The sequence below is a fragment of the Xiphophorus maculatus genome, chromosome 9 (assembly GCF_002775205.1).
Source record: "Xiphophorus maculatus strain JP 163 A chromosome 9, X_maculatus-5.0-male, whole genome shotgun sequence".
Lineage (NCBI taxonomy): Eukaryota > Metazoa > Chordata > Actinopteri > Cyprinodontiformes > Poeciliidae > Xiphophorus > Xiphophorus maculatus.
Window position 1 is genome coordinate 6750695 of NC_036451.1, and position 21624 is coordinate 6772318.

The following is a 21624-nucleotide window of genomic DNA, read 5'->3' on the forward strand; positions in this document are numbered from 1 at the left end:
AGGGGCCGTGTTATTCAAAATTCAAATTCTAATTTAAAAATACTTTATTGATCCCAAAGGGAAATTAAATAATATTTATTGAACAGGTATAAAAATGCTTCATATATCAAATATGGCTTAAAAGAAATTCTACTACGTAATTTGTCGCCTTGAAGGCGGGACTAGGTCCAACCAGGCGTTTTGCAAGGCTGAATGGTTGCCATGGAGATTAAAGGATTTCTCAAACATGCATAAAAGAATCAAAGTAACACTCCAGGTACGTTTTTGATGAAGGAATAACATTATAATATGACAAAAAGCTAAAAAGTAAATTTTACATTACACAATGCCCCCCAAAAATCTAATGACCACCACTTGTTAAACTATTAATTAAATTATTACAGCCAGACATACAGAAACAATAAATCACAAATAAAACATGATTGACAACATGTAGTAGGCAAAAAGATCTATGGACTGATTAAACCGAAGTGGACATTTCTGTTAAATCTGACGTAAGAGTAGAGGTGTTTCAGGAAAATTAAGTCCTGCTGACAGTCAGGCATGATGGTGGTGGAGTGATGCTCTGGGATTCCTCTGCTGCTTTAGGACCAGAAAGATCATAAATGCTGCTCTCTACCAAAACATTTCGAAGAAAATTTGGGATTTTCCCTTTTAATTAGTTAAATCGTAACGTAAAAACTGCATCTCATGTTAACTCAGGTTGTCTTTGTGCATTTAAAAATGTGTCATGGAACGGTGCGGTGTAGGGGATGGTGAGGCAGACGCAGCAGACCCAGGTAGGATAAATGGTGAATTTAATGACGGAAGCACAGTCCAAACAACGAGCAGCAGGCACATGGACACACTGACGACGAATAGACTAGACATTGACGAGGACCCGACGAGGAACAAGGAACACAGGTGGAGTTAAATACATGGGAGGGTAATGACAAAACGAGACACACCTGGGAACAATCAAGGGGAGGACAGGACAACGAAGAGACTCAAGGACACAGAAAACTCTAAATGAACACAGAAAACACAGATCCTGACAAAATGGTTGACAATCTAAAGCATAAATTATGATAAAAACTAAAAACAGACGGAATATGCAGGTGGGAAAATACCTTTTTATACAATAAAACAGTTTAGCAGTCAAAATCTGCTGTAAACAAAATATTAAGTCTTGATTTACAGTTTCTGCATATCTCAGGTTTTCAGATGCAGGTGGTTCTACTTGGTTCATATTTACAAACAAGTCAAGTATTTCAGTCCAAGATCATGTACAGGAGAATTTAAACTGGAAAACATATTATTTATTAAAAGCCATGTATCATTATCAATTAATCATGAAAATATGCTGCAAACTATGCAGTAAGTGCATATTTCTTATGAGGCTGTGGAGCAAAAGTTTTTGTGTAAATTTTTAATTCAGAAAATCCCTCATCTATTTAAAACTCACAGGCGAAACAAACATGAGCAGAGCTTACCAAAAAAAAAAAAAAACATAATTTGATTAGTTTTTAAGGAATACATGCTAATATTGAGTGGAATAAAATGTTTTATAACCTACAGCCTAAAATACGATCATAAAATTGGCTCCACTGCAGAGTAAAGCCGCTAGCATCGGGGATTTTGACAGCGTGATTCAAAACATGACGAAAAGCTACTTTAAAAATTCACAAGACCTAATTTACATTTTACTTTAAATATTTACATGAAGAAGAAAAAACACAAAATAGACGGCATTTAGTTGTGTTTGTGCTCTTGCTTTCTGATTGTTTTGGACCAATATCTGACAAGAAGTTGTTTGTTCAGAGCAACAAAATAATAACCAGAAATCCTGAGAGAAAACGCACATTAAAATTAAAGAACAACAGGAGCAGCAGATGTTTGTGTGTCTGGAGAGCCGGGTGTGTTTTCTGTTGGAGTTCAGAAAGTGACGGCAAACATATTTACATCCCATTTATATTTACTTTGCCTTGAACAGTTGCTACAGGGAGGCACCGACTCCTGCTGGATGCAGTGTCCACTAGGTCGACTTCACAACACACACTCAGGTTCACCATATTTATTTTAAAAAAAATAAGAACAAAAATCAAGTTGGTGGTCACATCAGTCCAGCAATTTCTGCCCCACAGTTACCGACAGCAACAGAAAAAGGGGGAGGAGCTGTCAGTAACTGGTTGCTGCAGTAACCACCAACTGACAAGGGCATCATAAAATATATGTAATAAATTAATTTTGACAAAGTTAACATCTATAACATTGTTCAAATAAAATCCTGTTACACATACATGGTTGTTTCTAGGCTTTTATTTGCTCAAAGTTTGAACTCAAATATGCTTTTTTGCATTTTATTCTTACTATTATTTGACAATACTGCCTTTGTACACCTTCGCACCTGTTCTGGGTTTTTTTTCTGGGTGAAATAAAACATGGTGGCTAACTGCTGCCCACCTAGGCGGCGCGTTAGCTTCATCGTTGTCACTATTAATCGCTAAACCATTCATGTGAGAACACAGGAAAGCCACTCTCTGTTGTCTATTATACCAGAGATTTTACTTTCTGATTTTCATAAGCCTAAGCAGACTCTTCCCTCCTGTTGCTATGGTTTTATGACGGCCAAGCTGTTTTGTCATCAAGACAAAGATTTCTTCCTGAGCTGCATCGTCTCAGCTGAAAGCCCTGCTTTATTACACATCCCCGCTGAATCCTGACCTTTACCGGCGCACCAGATCTTTTCCACTTCCTAATAAAACAGAGCACATTACTTGTCTTGTGTTGGTTTTTATATATGCACTCAGCGGCATAATTTTCCACTGCTGCTCTGCTTTGGTTCACATTGAAGACCAGTCTTTTAAAACTGACCCAAATAATCACCAGAGTACTTTAATGTTAACATAATACCTTGCTAGCTTGTTTTATTGCCCCATGATCTGAGTTAGATCCACAGTAAACTTATTAGCACCCTGGTAAAGGCTTGGAATTAAAATACAAGAATCTTTTACGACAGTAATATAATCTTATACAGGGTATTTTAGAGAAAACTAACCTTTAATTTGAGTACATTTAAAGAAAAAAACAATAGTTTTATCAAGTACTTGCACTGCTGCTATTAGCTGCAAGTAGCTCTTTGAACAGCTATGAATAAGTTTGGCTAAAATGAATAATAACTAATGCTTTTAATTATAGAAATTAGGGTTGGGTAATATGGTTTTAAACTTTTATCTTGTATATTTATTACGTTAACAATAAAAGTGACAAAGTATTTACACTTTTATAATGTTTTGAATTTATATTAAAATTTATTGATATATGTCTGACAGTAGTCAGTTTTTTGTATTTTCTAACAAAATTAATTATGTTTAATTATGTTAAACATAACATAATTAAATGTGTTGTGTTTGACACCCAGCAACAACTCAAAAAGTTGTTGCTGGGTGAACACAAGTTTATAATTATTAGAATTTTTACAAGATATTTTTCATGAGAACGGCACAATAAATGTATGTATTTATGCTAGATGTGATAACAAATGCAGAGGTTTTTTTTTATCTCTAAGTTTTTGTGTATTTCTTGGAATTTCCACAACAGAACGGCACCAAAAGGAGCAAAAACTCTTGTGTTGTTTTTTTTCTGCAACTTCTCTGCAGGTCCATGTGTGAGCTCAACTTGGAGGCTGAACTCTTCACTCTGCAGGACAGCAACGCCAAGCTGGTGGCGGCGCTGCAGGAAGCCAACAGCAGCGTGGAGCAGTGGAAGAAACAGCTGGCAGAATACCAGGAGGAGACCGATCGCCTCCGAGACCAGGTGACCAACTCTGCTGCTCTTTCCTCAACGTGAAATTGACCTAGGATTAAACTTATTGGTATATTTTTTTTAATTTCTTGTCAGTATATTTCTGTATTATTTTCAGATAAAATCATACGCTGCAGGTTAAGATGCAGCCTTTAGGAAATGCTCTCTGGGTAAGAAAATAACTAATTAGCGTCAATATTTTCTTGGTTTAAAAATAGAAGAATTCATTAATGTTTCTAACCTGGATGTCAGAGGGAAAGAATGTTGTTTACACTTGGTGATGGTTGGAATTACATTCCCAAGATGCATCTCTGTTGTTGCTATGGTTGTGATTTTCTCATTAAAGAGAAATGTGTTGGTTGTTTTATGTATTAAGATGGGCCAATGTGTCTATAAACTAAATCTTCATTTAACCCTTATTTTATAGATAAACAACTGACTGGAAAATTATTTTTAGCTGAGGAAAACCTTAAGAATGCTTGCTGGAAAAAATATATTAATAATTGGTGTGAAATAGGGCTGGACGATATCGCTCAAAAACATACATCAGTCGATATAGATAATTATCGATTAGTTTTTTGTCTTAAATATCTGAAATACTTCTAAACTAGTGGTGAAACCTTTCCTGTTTTATCCTGTTTTAATCCCACGCCGTTATTTTTCATTTTTAAGCAGTCGTGAAGTACGTTGGCGAAACCTTAAACTGCTGCTACGCAAGTTACTCAAAAAGTTGTTGCTAGGTAACCACAAGTTACTCAGTAGGTTGTTGCTTGGTAACCAAGGAATGAATGTGATGTTTGATGCCAACAATCTTTGGTTTATCAGCTAAAGTCTTTCGTCAGTCCACAGAATGCTGTGCGGTTCTGGATTTCAGTTCAGTGAAATTATTGAATATTCTATCAGATATGTGTATTGCAGTATGTATAGTTATTAATTTTTTCTCCACCTCTAGTGTGAAAATATGAAATCTTCATATTAAATCTTTATTTTTAATAATAAATATTAAATCTTAAATATTAAATCTCCAGGTCCTACTTGTTGGTTTTCCAGACTATTCCTAAAGAAAAGGCTGGAAAACCAACAAGTAGGACTTCAAGAGGCTTTATGAGTCTTGAGTGTTTCATTATTTTTAGGCTCTGAGTCGCTGGGTATGGTTTGTTCTCCTTTTCCTTTTTCTTTTCTTCCCTCGTCGTTGCTAAGTAAAGGCCAGTGCTTCTCTGTGACAATACAATGAATACATTTTTCATTTGCGCTTGCCTGAAATCTCTCTACCTCCCCTGGTCTCCCTGCCCTCATTAAACCATATATGAACCATTGGGAGGTGAGTGTGTGCTGCTCCTCAGCTTTGATCCATGTTCACTCGGGACTGCAACTGATACCAATCTGAGTGCAAGAACCCTAATCAAGGCACTTTTTCCTCTCATCATGCCCAATGTGTCATAATGGTTTCTAGCTTTACCGGTCCTCCTTACCACTGTTTGAGGACCAAGTGGGCCGAATGTCATAGCCAACCTGTGGCTGCTATGAAGCTCATCCACATAGCAACAAACAGCCTGATATACTGTCACAATAATAATGAACCAGCAATGTAACATTTTTTTGCATTCTCAAAGCAATCTGCGATCTCTCAGGTTCCAACAAGCATAAAGGGTTTCACAGCGAGGCCTTGATGCAACCCTGCTGAAACCATCCACATTATTAACACAGTGGTGAGGTCTCTCTTTTTACGATATTTTAATTATCCTGTTAAAGGAGACCTATTTTGCTAAATTCACTTTTAGGTCTCTAAAAACAGTCCACTCACAAACAACCACCCAGCTGTTTGTTGGAAATAAGTTAATGTTTTTTGGTGTCTGGAAAATGAGTCGTTTTAAAAACCTCCTGATCGTTGAATCACAATCGATGGGCACTGTGCTGTCACCTAGCAACCTGAGCTGCGCTCAGGCACATATGGTCAGCTGGTTTTACAACTGTATGCGCATTACAATGGTTCCTGGAAAAGACAAGTGTTTTGTTGTTGACTTGCCATTGGTTGTGCAGGAGGCCCCACTTCTGCTTCTCAAAGATGTATGGTTGAATAACAGCTCATCTGTTTGCAGCCATTTTCACGTACATGCGTAAATGTTGAGTTGGTGGCCAGCAGCAGCTTATTTGCATTTAAAGTGACAAGTGGCCCTAAAACAGGTCGTTCTGAAAGGAGACGAAATCTTATTATCCAAGAACGATTTTGTGCAAAACTTTTAACTAATATGTTTTTGAATAGCCTATAAGCCAATCCTAACCTGTTCAAAGATGCATAATAGGTCACCTGGAAGGCTTTGTAAACACAGATTGACCAGAAATTATAATTAGCGTTTATTTTTCTCTAATTTATGTTTTATTAGCAGCTTTTGAGTTAAATATTGTCTTTGGGTGGCTTGGACAAAAAACTGTTTGTTTTTAACATAAGTTTACCATTCAAAAGAAGTACATTCATTAAACTTGACTTGTCTTCCTGTTTGATTCTGTTTTACGTGAGTTCACTCCCAGAGGATTTTCTTTTCTACCAAATCGCTGGAAAACATGCCACTTTTAAAACATTGTTTCATTTCTGCTTGTTTGGCGCATTGGCCCAGAACCATTTGATTTTGTTACTTCCTATACGTCAAGAAACTACTCAACATTTAAAAACAGGATGGTTCAATAAAGCGACAATAACTGCTAAAATCAAGACGAATCGACAGGATCTGCTCGTCATTGTTCGTCCTTTATAACCACTCAGACAGTAACTGGACATTTTTTTTCCTTATAGTATGCATGTATCAGAGTAAAATTTCCCCAAAGACTGCTTCAAACTGCAGATTCATTTTTCATCCAGCTCCCTCCTCACTGGCATATTTCTGTTGTCAGGCTCCCGTGATAATAGCGGGGCCAGAACGCAGACATTTCATCTTTAATTTAGAGAGAGGAAATTATGCCCCTGGTCAGGCTTAACAAAGTGGCACAGTTCAACGTCTGGAGTGAAACGTTATCACCGCTGACAGAACGTGGCTCTTTATTTTTAGCTTGAGGCATTATTCCGTCTATTTTCTTTTTCCATCTGCACATGTCCAGTTGAAGGTTAAGCATCAAACACACACATCACAGGCCTGAACACACACTCTGAGCTGCTGCAAAGTCAACCAGGTGGCTGGAAGTAGAGCAGGCCTCCAGGGTTTGGCAGTGGGATATCGAGAGGGGCAGGAGTAGTTTTTATTTATTTTTTTCTTTTGGGACAGGACACCCCTCCTTCTCCTCCTCCTTCTCCCCACTCTGTCCCAGTTAGAAGAAGATAAATCACTGGAGAAGCAGAGGGAGAGCAAGGTTGGCTGCCCATTTTCTCGCTCGTCACACTCTCAGCCACGCTGGCGTTCATCCACCGGAGAAACGCTCTGGGTTTATTTTCTGGGTTTCTGGCTTTTACTGCAACCTCTGTTCAGGTTTAATGAGAGTTGACACCACAGAAGTCTGTACTGCATTTTAACAAGAAGTACATTACAGTTTTTTACTCACCTGGCTCTGTTTGGGGATGTTTATCTTTTTCTTGATATTTTTCTGCTTCAGAAAACTTGACATGTTCAAAGTCAGACAGACTGCAAATAGCGGGCTATAAAATCAGTATAGATAGAAAGTCAGAGACAGTTATAAAGTCAGTCTTCTACCACATGAAGAATATTTCCAAGATCTACAGAAACGTCTTCACAGGTCTGCCTAAAAATTCAGTCAGACAGCTGCAGCTGATCCAGAACGCTGCTGCTCACATTCTGATTAAAACCAGGAAGATAGAGCACATCACCGCAGTTATGACGTCCTTCCACTGATGTCCTGTCGCTCAGAGAATAGACTTTAAAACACTAATGTTACATTAATTAATTAATCAATCGTTTATTTGTGTAGCACATTTCAGCAACAAGGGAGTTCAAAGTGCTTTACATCAGTGCCCCCCAAGCTTTTTATTACTGTGGACCGGTCAAGACTTGGCAATTTTGCTGCGGCCCCGCGGAGAGGGGTGGGAGGGTTACTGGATTTTATTTTTCTGGACTCGGGGTGTTTGTGAGTGGAATCGGTTCGTGTGTAGTGTGTTGCTCCTGCCGTGTCGTGTGTGGTCACAGAGGTTTGGAAAATCGGACGACAATTCTTAAATCCTGTGAACCAGACCTAAAACTCACAAGCTCTACTCATCTCATCTCCTGACTCTGGTCGCTATGGTAACGTTTACATATCCCTTCAAAATAAGATATAGATGCACCACAAAAACGAACATTTTACTTTCGTGAAAATTGTAACTCAGGATAACGACTAATGGGAGCCCTGAGCTTGTTTCTCTGCAACGAGACGGCCCCATCTGGGAGTGAAGAGAGACGATGACACCCGAAGTGTTGCTTATGCACAGGATGCTTGTTCTCTACGTGGCACAGTGAAGCTTCGTTGCCTCATTAACGAGCCGGTCACCATGTCATGCAGACCTTGGAATGTGGGAATCACCTGCCGGGATAAATCCATTCTCCTGTCTCTTCTCTGGGCCTTTTCCCGTTGCAAAGAAACTTTCCAAAGACATCTGATCTGTTTCTTACGCATTTTGCTGCTGGAAAAACTGTAACATCAGGTGTCTCATAATTTCTTAACTTCTCTTAAATGTAAATCAGTCCATTTTGGGACATGTCTTCACTGCAGTCGCTGTCTACAGTGAAAACATGCTCGTCGTCAGCCTTCACGGTTTGTTCTCCTTGTATTAAATAAGAGTAGAACTTGGTTGGCTTTGAATCCCCACAGATAACGGAGGACGGGTGGTACCTCTCCGTTCCACATTCACAATCTGCAGGCACATCGATGGTCTGATTGGCTACTACTGGGTCTATCCTGGTCTGCCTTTGTAGAAAAAACACCAGCACGTTGTTATACGTCACACAGTGTTTTCATTATCAAGTAATACAATGTATTGCAAGTACACCCAATCAGAGATCAATAAACGTTAATTTTTAGTTAACATTTCACACTAGAACTGAAAGACATTTAAAATATCCAAATCAAATAAACAGCTGAAACAACAAATAAAATGGACACTAAAGTGTCTGTAAACAAAACTGTCCTTTAAAAAAGGGGCTAGTTTTGTCATCTAGTCTTTTGGAGAAAAACAAACATTCAAATGGAAATTATTGAGGTTGTTAAGCTATCTTGCGATTGATTTTTTGCGTATTGCGACAGACCTGGCTGGCTGTCTTTTTTGCACACATTGACATTGTGATGATGATTGTAATCCAATATATTTATAGATGGGCTTGTTCCACTTGAGAAGTTTTTGGGGGAACTTTATTGCTTTCTTGGCACCAGGAATATATATTACCTCTCTGCTGCTCGATTTTCTATTTAGGTTTTAAGATTGGACTGTTCCACAGGAACATTAATTGAGAAAGATTTCAGAGTTTTCTCTATCCGTGAATGTTTGTGAGGAGCTCAGAGATAGAGCTTTTACCTCTGGGGGACAATAGCTGTGGCGTACACACACACACACACACACACACACACACACACACACACACACACACATGGAGCTGATAATGCAAAGGGACTGAAGCCTCTGGGACGGTGGACAATCCTCTCTTTCAACCTGCCAAGGTTTTCTGAAGCGCGGTGGGGATGGAGTGTGGTGTTGAATCTCTAAACCGCTACTTTGAAACTGTTGGTGGAGATGTGGGGGACAACTTTAAGGGAGAGGAAAAGGAAGAGTAGCCCTAAGAGAAAGGAGGATTCCTCATCTTCACACACACTAACATTTTCAGACACTTTATTTAAAGAAAACTGCCAATGTTCGTGCAGCTCAGTTTGCCACTTGTCAATTAAATGTATAATGTAGCATATAAATCAGCAACAACATTTACGACACGTGATCAATATCAATAGCTAATACATCTGATGGAATGTTCAATAATTTAATGAACTCTGATCCAAAACTGCACAGGATTCTGGGGGAGAGAAAAGACTTTAGCAACTTTACCTCTCAGCTAACTAAGCTGTGTTGGTGGAATCAACTGACTCACTCACTCTTTGGTTGCCTAGCAACTCACTCACCCTTTGGTTACCTAGCAACAACCTGCTGAGTATGCCTCACAACTGCTTAAAAATAAAAAATAAAAGCATGGGTAAAAGCTGTGGTTAAAACAGAAAATGCCATATCAGCAGTTTGGCAGAATTTCAGATATTTAAAACAAAGAACTAATGAATAATTATTGATATCAATAATTATCAGTATTGAAATTGAAATTTCAATTTCAATTTCAATTTCAGTATAGACTGATATGAAACGCTTATGTCGTGACATAATTTTCAGCTATATATGTTTATATGTATCTGAAAAATCTTTCATATCTTGAATTAGTTTTTATCCATAAAACGATCTCAGATTAATCAATTTGTAACACTGAGATGACTAAATCTTGTGATAGATTAGTGTATCGAAAATGTTCCCAGATAATTTAAAGCATTTTTCTTGAGAAATCTAATAATTTTCTCTGACAAATAGTTTAGTTCAGTTAAAGCTTCAGTGTATAACTTTTTACAGTATTTGTTAAAACTGACACCATGTTGTGTCAGTTTAGTATGAGGCAGATAATCTGTGAAAAAAATGGGATAAACTTTCCCCATTAGTTACTGTTATAGATGTAATACCCTCTGTTTTTGTTGTTTATTAATCTATTTATTAGCCTTTCAATCTGATGTGAAATAAAAACATTTTTCTTTTACAAAAGCAGTTTTGAGGACAGCAGGCAAATTGCTGCCACCCATAATCCTCCTGGCGGCTCTTGATCTAGTCCGCAAAACGGCAACAGCAAAAGTTGGAATAAAACACCAGTCAGGTGTTCAACACCAGGTGTTCAACAATATTTAAATACATTTTTTAAAATGGTTTCTTCTGTTAAGTGTTCATTACCCAATCGATGTATCACAATACAATACTTTGACTTCTTTGAATTCTGAAAGTATGAAAGAACTAAAACTACTACTATCACTAATCAAAACTAAACAATATTTAACTGATAATAACACCATCAAACCCACTCAAGTTATTCATTTATTATTATTTTAAATCATCATCATCATCATCAGGCAGGGATAAATAATAACTGAGTCAAACTCTTTGGCTGTGTTATATATACTTATTTCTCTATACTAATAGTGCATGGTGCCCCGACTATGAGGAATTATAATACTACTAAAGTACAATATTTTGATGCCCTCATGCGTAACTTTATAATGTTATAGAGGCTGTTTCTATTCTAATCTAAAAACTAATTAAAACTGGCTAAATTAGACAAACAAAAAGTAACAAGGAAATACAACTAAACCATAAAGACAAACTCCAAACTATTGCAACCCTGGTGTCGAGCTTACAAAATAATGTTATGCATTTCAACCTTTATCTGATTTAAATTGGATTCCCATTAATTGCTGCAGATTTAAACTATGTAAACACTTGGGATCCAATTAGTTGAACATCTTAAGCTGATTACTGCCACTTTGAACAGAACATATCACACTCCAGTCAGATCTGAGGTATCCAGAGCCAAGAGGGAGCCGAACCCCAACGCAGACTGTTGCTGCTCTGATTGCAGAGGCTTGAACGATCACATCGGGATGCCGAACAGAGCTGTCCTTGTTTTGTCAAGCTGTCACTCAGATTCTCTGAGATTTTCCATTAATATGTTAAACTCAGGGAACTGGGTCAGACTGGGGGAAACGGTTTCCGTGGAAATCTTTTGCCAGGTCACGTCCCTCTATTAGAGGAATCTTCCAGGCGTCACTTCTGAGCCCACTGGCAGCAAAGCTGTTTTTCCACAAAGTAATTTTACTTGGTGTGAGTGTGTGTGTGTGTGTGTGTGTGTGTGTGTGTGTGTGTGTGTGTGTGTGTGTGTGTGTGTGTGTGTGTGTGTGTGTGTGTGTGTGTGTGTGTGTGTGTCGGGTTTTGTTTATCTGCACATTCAAAAGTGAAGAGGGACGAGATGAGAGGAAGAAAAGGAAAAAAGATGTCCTTGATTCTTCTGCAGATTGCACTGAAGAGTGAGGTCTGATGCTTTCAACTAAAAGATACTCCTGAATAAAAGATGTTTATCAGATGTGAAAATCACATCAATTACTTTCTTTGTGGGTGGATAAACCTCTGTTTGGTTCCAGTTTTTCAATTAACAGTAGTGTGTGTGACCGCAGGATCGGCCTTAAGATAAACACCTTTTTATTTCAATTCTATATAATTCACACTCACTCCAGCAAAATGTGATTATGGTTGATTTCACTGGTCATCAAAAACCAGTTTCTTCTTACATTTTGAAGGCTTATGCAAAGGTTGTGCATCATACCTGAGTTTTTAAAGCGATGATATTTTTTATTCTTACAACACAATCAAGTAAAAATGTTTCATATTCATAAAGGATTTGAATTTAGGGTGCATTGATTTATCGGTCTGATTTCACTAATTTTTGGAGCTCAGTGATTGGCCAATAGTTGCATGTGAAGCCGATCTTATTGACTGATCTTATGTACCTCAGCAAAGGTCTAAAACTCAACCACTGAGTGATAGATCGGCCCACCAGCTCATGTCTGGACGTTTACAGATAACAATAGTCACCCCATTGTTACCAGAGACTTTATTGCTATTATTGCATTTCAGACAAAAAGAAATTATCGGCCAAAATCGAAACCAGCAGGTCAGGCTTTTTCAAAATCATTAATCGGCGATCAACCAGAAAAGTGCGATCAACGCACCCATATTTGAATTATTTGTTTATTTGCATCTTTTAATACATTTCTAATATTGTATAAAAAAGATTAAAATAGATATTTGCAGAATGATTTTTTTTATCCTATTAATCATTAAAGAATAATTTATTGATGAATCGATGAAATAATTGCAGCATAGTTGCAGCCCCAATCTTATCAACCTTCCTATAAGTTCACTTTCTTAAAATGTTTTTACGGGCGTGCCGTGGTGGCGTAGCGGTTAGCGCGATCCATATTTGGAGGCCTTGAGTCCTCGACGCGGCCGTCGAGGGTTCGACTCCCGGACCCGGTGACATTTGCCGCATGTCTTCCCCCGTCTCCTTCCCCGTTTCCTGTCAGCCCACTGTCACATAAGGGATGCTAGAGCCCACAAAAGACCCCCTGGAGGGGTAAAAAAAAAAAAGTTTTTACTTGGACCTGAAGCAGAGCAGGTGATTTGGACTGAAAAATCACAAGTTGTCTTTGTTTTTATTTCGTTTTTTTTAATTAGTTGTATACATTTATACTGTGTAGCCTGGTTTAACATGTTATCTTATGTTTGTTTGAATAAAGTAGCTCTTAAAAATTAGACATTACCTCTCAAAAATATTTACATTTAAGACAAAGTGAAATAAAGAAAAAAGGTTTTCTAAAATCCCCCACATTTTTGGGTCTTCCGGTTGGTAATATTTAAATGTTTTTGGTGTTTTTGTGTTGCAGGTGGCTGACCTGGAGGACCAGCTGGGGCGTCCTGCTGCTGGTCAGCCGGCTAAAGAGGAGCTGAGTCGGTCGCTGGAGGAGCTGGAAGCCTCGCTGAGAGCCAAAGAGCAGGCAAGAAACAAAGTCCGCCCCCTGCACCGGGCGCTGTCCAAAGCTATTTGCCATCTCATTAAACGGAATCTAAGAGTGGAAATCCAGCCCATAAATACAACGACAGATATAATACTCTGCCAGCAGTGAGCTGGTTAGTCAAGCCTTCCTCTCGCTGTAGAAAAATCTCTTAAAACGTTCATAAATCAGCCACTTGTGGATATATAGGGATAGAAAATAGCAAGTGTCAGCTTAATCAATTATTCTCTAAATCATCCTTGATGTTGAAAAACAGAATCATTTTTGTTCAATAATGATAAAAAATAATCTAGTAAGTAAATGCTTATCAATTAAATTGGGCATAAATCAAAAGGGATTAATGAGTTTTCTAGTTTTTAGCGTCATTGAGATACTGATCTCTCTTTAAATTAAACAGGTATTTTGTCCTGAAAAGATTTTAAAAATAGATTTTTATGGAATTACTGTTTATACCTGGTGAATATCTTTTACTTGTTTGGACCAAATCATATAAAATAAACTGTGTTTGCTTAAGCAAAAACAACCTTTTGTAAATATTGTCTTTAATGTTCGATAAACATGCATATTAAGTACATTTAATGGAAAAAAGTAATAACACAGTCAAATTAGTCAAGCTGCTTTGCCATTACACATGGAAAAACTATTTCTATGTCGTTTTTGAAGTTGGTACACAAATAATTTAATAATTTAATCTCTTTCTGCTTTGGGATGCTGCCACTGTTGGGGAAATATAAGATATCAAACTTGTTAACTTGTTTACTGTAATTTTAATGTTTATTAGCTCATTTTACGTTAAATAATATGGCATAATTAGACAGAAGTCTGCATCTTAAAATCCAAATATTTTTTTGGTTTGCTAGCTTAATATCACTGGCATGATGTTGGCTAGTTACTAATGACGCCAATGATAGTACGTATTACAGAGTTACTTAGAAATAATAAAGCATTTGATGTTGGCATGTTGGTATGGGGGGGCCCAAATGAATATCCATTTAGGGCCCCAGAAAGGCTTGGGTCAGCCCTGGATAAACGAATGATAATTATTGAGTAGAGGATAAAGGTGAGACAAAGAAATTCTAAAAGTTGATGTTTCTTTGGCTATTTTGTAGCATTTGCTGTTTGTGGTAGAAGTTTGGGAACCTCTGATTTAAATGACAGGTTCATGTTCTTATAGCAGGAGGCGGTGGCAGTGTTTTAAAATTACTAATATATTTCCAGGAGATTCAGAATCTGCAGTGCAGGAAAACAGATGTGGGTGAACTGGAAAAGGAGAAAGAGGAGATCATGCAGAGACTTCAGGTAAGTTGAATGTTGGTTTCATTTAAATTCAAGAGACCAATCAGCTGAACAGTACCTCATTATCCACTCATGCTTAATTATCCAACTTTAAAATCTTTTGTGCTTTTCTAGTGGCAGTTTTGGTAATTTACCATTCCATTTGGAGCTAAATGTAATTTACATGTAAAATTAGAAATCATTTAGGTTTAATTAGTGCTTTTTCTCATAACAAGTAGGGTCATTTTATTCCTGCAATCAGATAATTTTCAGCCCTACAAAAGATGTTTGGTCTGTTTTTGCGTTTCCATAATTTCTCCTTATGTAACCCTTCTATGTTCGTCCAACAGGTTGACTTCCTGACAGTCACACTCAGGTTCACTGTAAGAAAAGAGAAAAAAAACAAGTTGGTGTTTAACATCAGTCCAGCAGCTTCTGCTCCAATACATTAAATAAAATACAATAAATAACCCTAAACAAACTACAAAGCAATAGCTCCCTATAGCAGCAGCTGACATTTGTAAAATTAAACATAGCTAAAATGGAGAACATTAATAATGATAATAGTTAAAAACATATACAAAACATAGCAAAATTAAAAACTCTGTTACATATATAGCGGTGTTTATAATTCATCTTGATGCTCTGGATGTATCGTCCTCAAACCAGACGCTGTTGAACATTGAAAAGGGTAAAATAGATGGTTGACGTTTGAAGCCCCCTTGGATCTGAAGTGGTGAACTGATGCCTTCAAGGACAACAGATTAGCTGGGATTTCCTTATTAATTTCAAAGATTGTATCTGATGCATATTGCATAGTCTCTATTAGGTCGTCTAACATTCCTAGCTGTGGTGTCGGATATGAATTATGGATGATCGCTTTTGACCTCTGTAGTCCTTGTGTTCATTCCACAATTTATTCTGGGTCTTATTTATACACACTCACCTCATAAAGCGCAGAGCCATAAACTGTTTTAGTAAAATTCCTGATAGAAGATTTTATAAAAACAGGTGTGCTCTGTTTTTAGGCACCTTTTGCCTGCCTTATTTTTCTTAGATGATCGGATTCATCTTTAGGTACTATAAAAAATATTAGAACAGCACTGGAAATATTTCTCCAGTATCTCTGCTTTCAAGATATTTATATTATCAGTGGAGATGACATCACACAACTGGTGTGAGAAAGCAGTCGCTAACAACCTTTTACCATTATTATTTTACCATTATTTAAAATAGTTAAATTTCCTAACGACAAAGGGTCTTTAGCATCTCTGTATTAGTCATTATTGCATTCAAAGTGGCTAGCTCTTTAGTTTGCATACTAAATATTTAATTTTGTAATTAAATATTTAGTTTTAAGGTAAATATCTACTTTGAAGCTAAACATTTAGCTTAGCTTCTAAGAATTTTGTTTGCTAATTAAATATTTAGTTCAAAGCTAAATTAGTAGTTTGGAGCTAAATATTTAACTTAACTAAATATTTAGCTTCATAAAATTGTAAACTAAATACTTGGTTTGCCAATTACTTAGTGTGAACTTAAACATTTAGCTTGATAGTTAAATATTTAACTTGCAAACGAAATATTTACTTTGATGCTTACCATTTAGTTTTGAAGCTAAATATTTAGTCTGGAGCTAAATATTTAGCTCGTTAATTAAATATAGAACTTGTAGCTAAATATTTTGTTTAAAACTAAATATTTAGTTTGTTAAATAAACATTTATCTTGATTATTAAAAATGTTAAATTTTTCAAACTAAGCATTTACTTTGGGGCTTTTAGTTTGAAGCTAATATTTAGACTGCTAATATTGTAAACTAAATATTTAATTTAAAATGGACATTTATGCAGGAACATGGTGAAAAGTGATTTTGCGAAATTAATCCCCATTTTTTTTCTCTCTTGACAGCCTAAATAACCCAGATTATTGCTGTTAAATTTTGACTGTAACTTTACAAACCGAATCTGTTATTGAGGAATAGAGTCAAGAGTCTTTATTTAAATACCAGTTTTTCTGTCACCAGGTGATCACTTGTTGTTTCTCGTATATTCAGTGATCAAAATGTTTATATCAGGGAATAATAAAAACCTGTTTCTCTTTGCTCAAATAGGATCTGGAGAGACGAAACACCGAGCTGGAGAGTCGTGCTCAGAGCGCTGAGAAAACGTTGGCCACGAACCTCGAGGAGCAGGAGCAAGCAGAGGTTGAAGTCCAGCGAATCATCGGGGTTCTGGACGTCAAAATCGGTGACCTGAAAGGCCTGAGAGAAAGTCTAGCAAAACTGGTGGATAAGTAGCCACAGCTGGATCTGGGATACATCTCCACAGTCTGTGCTCGTAGAGTCGAATCGGTGCAGCAGGACAGCAAAGATCACAGAGATGAGGTGGAAATCACACTGAGGCTGACCTTTTTCTGTGAGAATCAGTGAAGATTGACAGCTTTCTCAAAACCCTCCTGTCCTGTTTTATCATCTGCAACTGCTAATAACCACTCTGAAGGAGGAAGATCTGTCTGCTATGGAAAATAACAGCACCCTTTATGGCTTTTTGATGCTGCAGCTTTTAGTAAAGAATCACACCTGAGACCTCATTTACAAACACAAACAGACATATTTATACTCACTTAGTCTTTAAGTACCTTTAGGTGTTCATGAAAGATTCACAAAAGCTGGAAATCATAACAAACCTGGATTGCTTTGCCTGTTCTGGAGCCAACATTTGACTGTGTAAAGAATGCACAGCTTTATGTGAACAAACACTGCAGTTGCTGCCACTCTGCTCTATCTGCAGTCTGTCCATTCACTCTAGTAGAGAACAAGCATTGCAGCAATATCAATAACCTAAACCTTCAAATTCCTCTGAACCCATCAAGAGAAGCCTGCCTTTTAAAATACCCACACTCATCTCTTCTGATTTAAATATTTGACCCTTTTTTTCGCTATTTAAGTTGCTTCCTTGGTAGTTTTACATTGCTTCATCAGTACACAATAAAAATATTGAATTAAAAGTACTTAAGGCAAACGATGAGTGGATAAAGTCCAACACAGTAGGTATAGACGACCCACGTAGACCTTAATTTGTTTTTGTCCTGCTATGATAGCTAATTGTCCAGTTCAAACAGTGACAAGCTGTTTAAACTCGAGGCTGCATTTTGAGATTTTGACTCGCATCAAATCACCTGACCTCGACTTTCCTCCCGGTGTGAGGTGAGCCCCTGTAGACGTACCATAGCTGCTTGTTGTTTCTGCGGAGGATATTTTCTTGCAAGACAACAGTGACCTGTCATTTTACTAGTAAATTAAAGAGAACTTAATATGCAAAATTCACATTTTGCACGTTTTTCTACTTTAATTTTGGTCTCAACTGCTTCAGAAAACAGGTCAAATGCTTAAATTAACCCCCAGCCAGGTTTTGGCAATAAGTTCATGTTTTTTGTTGTCTGGAAACCTCCTGATTGTTAAGTCATGATCAACGGATGCTGCTCCGTTACCCAACAACCTCAGCCAAGCCCAGCCTGTTACTTAGCAACCGCAGCTGAGCTCCAGCACGTTTGGTCAGCTGGTTTTACCGCTGTATGCGCTGTACAATGGCTGCTGGAAAAGAAAAGTGTTTTGTTGTTGACCGTTTAGTAAAATTTTTGTACAATGTTCAAAGACAGATGTATGAGGTGTTTGGGAAGATGTACGGCTGGAAAGAGACCTCAGATTAAATTAGAGACTATAATCCCCTTTTTCCTAACACTTTGGTCACCAGGAAGCGGTGACCTTTTGGACTCTGCCAACTGACTTCAAATAAGCAGAAGACAGTTGATAGATGAATGCCAAAAAGACAAAATAATCTTAAAAACTTTCAAAGTATTATTGTTGACAAAATATTAGCAAACCTTTAGGCATAGACTTGAAATATCTCAGTAAAGACAATATAGTAATGATCATTTTGACTCAGTGTTGTCAGGGAAATCAAAAATAGATTTCAAGTTGGATCAATACTGGAACAAAGGCTGAGGGTCTAAAAGCAAAACAACTTTGGCTACTTTCACAGAGCAGGCCTTAAAGCTGAAATCTGATCTTTTTTTGTGTGTGTGCACAAAAAGCACATTATAAATAGAATTATTTATTCTATTTATTAATAGAATAAATAATTAATTTATTCTATTAATTAACCGTAATTAGACTTCTGTGTGAATGTTTTACAAAGCGACCCGCCTGCACAGAAGGAGAACATTGACGTCACACAGCAGCCCATTGTTTACTGAAGTAAAAATGGATGGAGCCGTTTATTGATTCACTTGACAGTTTATTCAGCAATGTGAGCCGACGGTATCGTCACAAGATCATAACACAAAGGAAACTAAAAAAAATTAAACACAACTAATAGCAACCACTTTTTGTGGAGCATTGACTATAGGGAAATTTGTTAGGATGTGTAGTCAGAGCCACGATTGTGATGTGATGCACTTCAGTGGAACAAACTTCATTTATGAATTCATAATTATAATTTCTTCAGCCATTGTTTATGTCCAGTCTGGCTTCTTCTGCTGCAGCTTTATGATGCATATCTCATGTTAATGAAGTAAAAGTCGGATAAAATGCAATGGGGTATGTATTCGATTTAGTACCAGTGGCTCAAATCAGATTTGTTTTTGGGCCATTCAGACTGCAGTGAAAAATTCAGATATACCGGTAGGCCACATTCGCCTGCTGTGTGGAAGCAGCCTAGGTTTTTGTTTCTCACCATTGGCCCTGCTCAATGTGACTGCATGTGCATGACTCATTTAATGACAGTGCCAACTCAAATTAGCATTTGGCAAGAAACATCCGTGAACTATCCTTTGAGATAAAAATCACTTCAGCATCAAAGGAAGGTCGTAGTCTGTTTTAAATCCACTTTATAAATGAAGCCTGTTAAGTAAAATGCAGAACCAAAGCTGCCAGCCTTTCAGCTTTATATGTTCATAGTAATGAAATTAATGAACCAAAATTAATAATGTGAGGCCTCATTGGCAGAAAATAAGGGAGAGCATCTTTTAGGAGGATTGCTATTTAGCACTATATTTAATGATTCTGGCCTGTTGCTTAAATGTTCGAGCTCATTGTGGTGTTATATTCTCCATGATTAGAAGCCAGAGTGGTAATTGAATTATCAAATAACCAAACAACAACCTGAGTGTGTGTGTAAAATAGAAAAGGACAGTGATGGCGCGGCTCTGCTCCCACCAGAGCTGCATGTATATATTTGAAGCGCTCGGGCTTGTCTGGACAGACCGTGAGATAACAGAGCCTTAAGGGTGCGAGTTACATCAGACAAGCGCCTCATCAAAATTCTAGATGTGTGGTTCCAAGAAACAAGAGAAAGTGAAAGGTCTATTTTCTTATCTTGTAGTTTACTCTGAAGCCCACATAATATTAAATAAACGCCTGGACTCACGTGGTTGTAGAAATGCAGCATTTAGGTTTAAATCTTCTAGTTACTATTAGTGATTCAAGTTACTAATGCTTACAAGTAGGGTTGGATTGATTAATGAAACAATCATCAACTAATTTAGTAATTGATTGTTATCTGGAGTAAATGGCCATTCATTGAGAAAACAGCAACAAAGAGCAGCAAAGGTACAAACAATATAAACATTTTGCCTTTTAGATGTAAAACTTTCTTTGCCTGTTTTACACAGAACTCCTAAAGTGACATTTTTAGCTTCACTTGGTTCAAATTCTTTTAAAAAATCTCCTGTTAGCATCAGACAATGTCCCCTGAAAGCTGCCTAACGTTAGCCTGCTAACGACTGTTGGCCTGCCGACTGTTCCCAATAACACAATGTGTTTTATTAAGAACATTACGTTCCTTTCCCGAACGTTTGTCGGTGCCAAACGTCAACTAACAATGTTTTCCGGATATTTAATGGTATTTCATTTGTCCGGTTCGCCAAAACGTCAAAATGACCGGTACTAAAGAGTATCAAGACGAAAGTAATGATGATCCCCATAGATTTAAGGGATTCAAAATAATAATAATAAAAGATGCATAAACATGCATTGTTTATAAAAAAAATACCTTAGAATCAGTGTCAGTATATTTTTACTAATCAAAAAATAACAGTTAACTATTTCTTCACTGTACATGCATTCCTTGTTACAAATGATCAAGCGTACGCTAAAGGAATGCAATTTTTTGTGTTTTAGGCAATTTCTTTTTTTATTATTGGATTATTTATTTGCATCTTTTAAAAAAATCTAAGTGGTTAAATGAAATATCTGCAGAATGTGCCCATTTTTTTTCCACCCGATTAATCACCAGAATAATCGATTACTAAAATGATTGTTTGCTGCAGCCCTACTTACAAGTGAAACACCTGCATTAATTGCCATGAGGCTGTGGAGATGCACCCAGTAGGAGCGTGGTCAGGGTTTGGACACATGAAGACAAACACCCTGACCTCCAGCTCCCCACCGTCCACAGGCAGCAGGATCACACCAGCCAGCACATCAGCAAACTCAAGAGATGCAACAACTCGCTTCAGCTCCAAGGATCGCCAGCATAAAACTGTTTATATTTTATAAGAACTTCTCACAACTTGTTCTATTATTCATGTTCATCGATGCATTGCGCGCAAGAGCCGGGATGGGAAATCTGCAGCCAAAACTGGAAAGAAAACAATGTAACTCTAAAAAAAAGTGTTGAATTTAAATTTAAGCTACAGCTGCTTAACAGAAGTCTGCATGAATCCGAGGATTTTTGTCTCACGTTGAATCACGTTGCACTTCATCATGTATCTGTGCCAAGTTTAGTTGTTTACGTTCGTCAGTATTCACACACACAGAAAGATTAAGCTTAACTTTATATACTTTGTGTTGCTCAACACTATTAATACCAATATTAGTAATAATTGTGAACTCAGCAGACATGCAGGACTGACGTCGCTACGGTAACAATGCCGTGAGCCCTGCAGC

General features: G+C 37.3%; 1 protein-coding gene across 3 annotated transcripts in view; it reads left to right on the top strand.

The window, feature by feature from the left end:
- The window catches only part of homer3 (homer scaffolding protein 3), a 55432-nt gene extending 34559 nt beyond the window's left edge, over positions 1-20873 (top strand). For all 3 annotated transcript variants that reach the window (XM_023340114.1, XM_023340116.1, XM_023340117.1), the window contains 4 exons: positions 3639-3795; positions 13273-13383; positions 14620-14700; positions 16789-20873. In XM_023340114.1, the coding sequence (XP_023195882.1) occupies positions 3639-3795; positions 13273-13383; positions 14620-14700; positions 16789-16974 (535 nt within the window). In that variant the 3' untranslated portion in view covers positions 16975-20873. The remainder of the gene's footprint in view (positions 1-3638; positions 3796-13272; positions 13384-14619; positions 14701-16788) is intronic.
- The last annotated feature ends 751 nt before the right edge of the window (positions 20874-21624 follow it).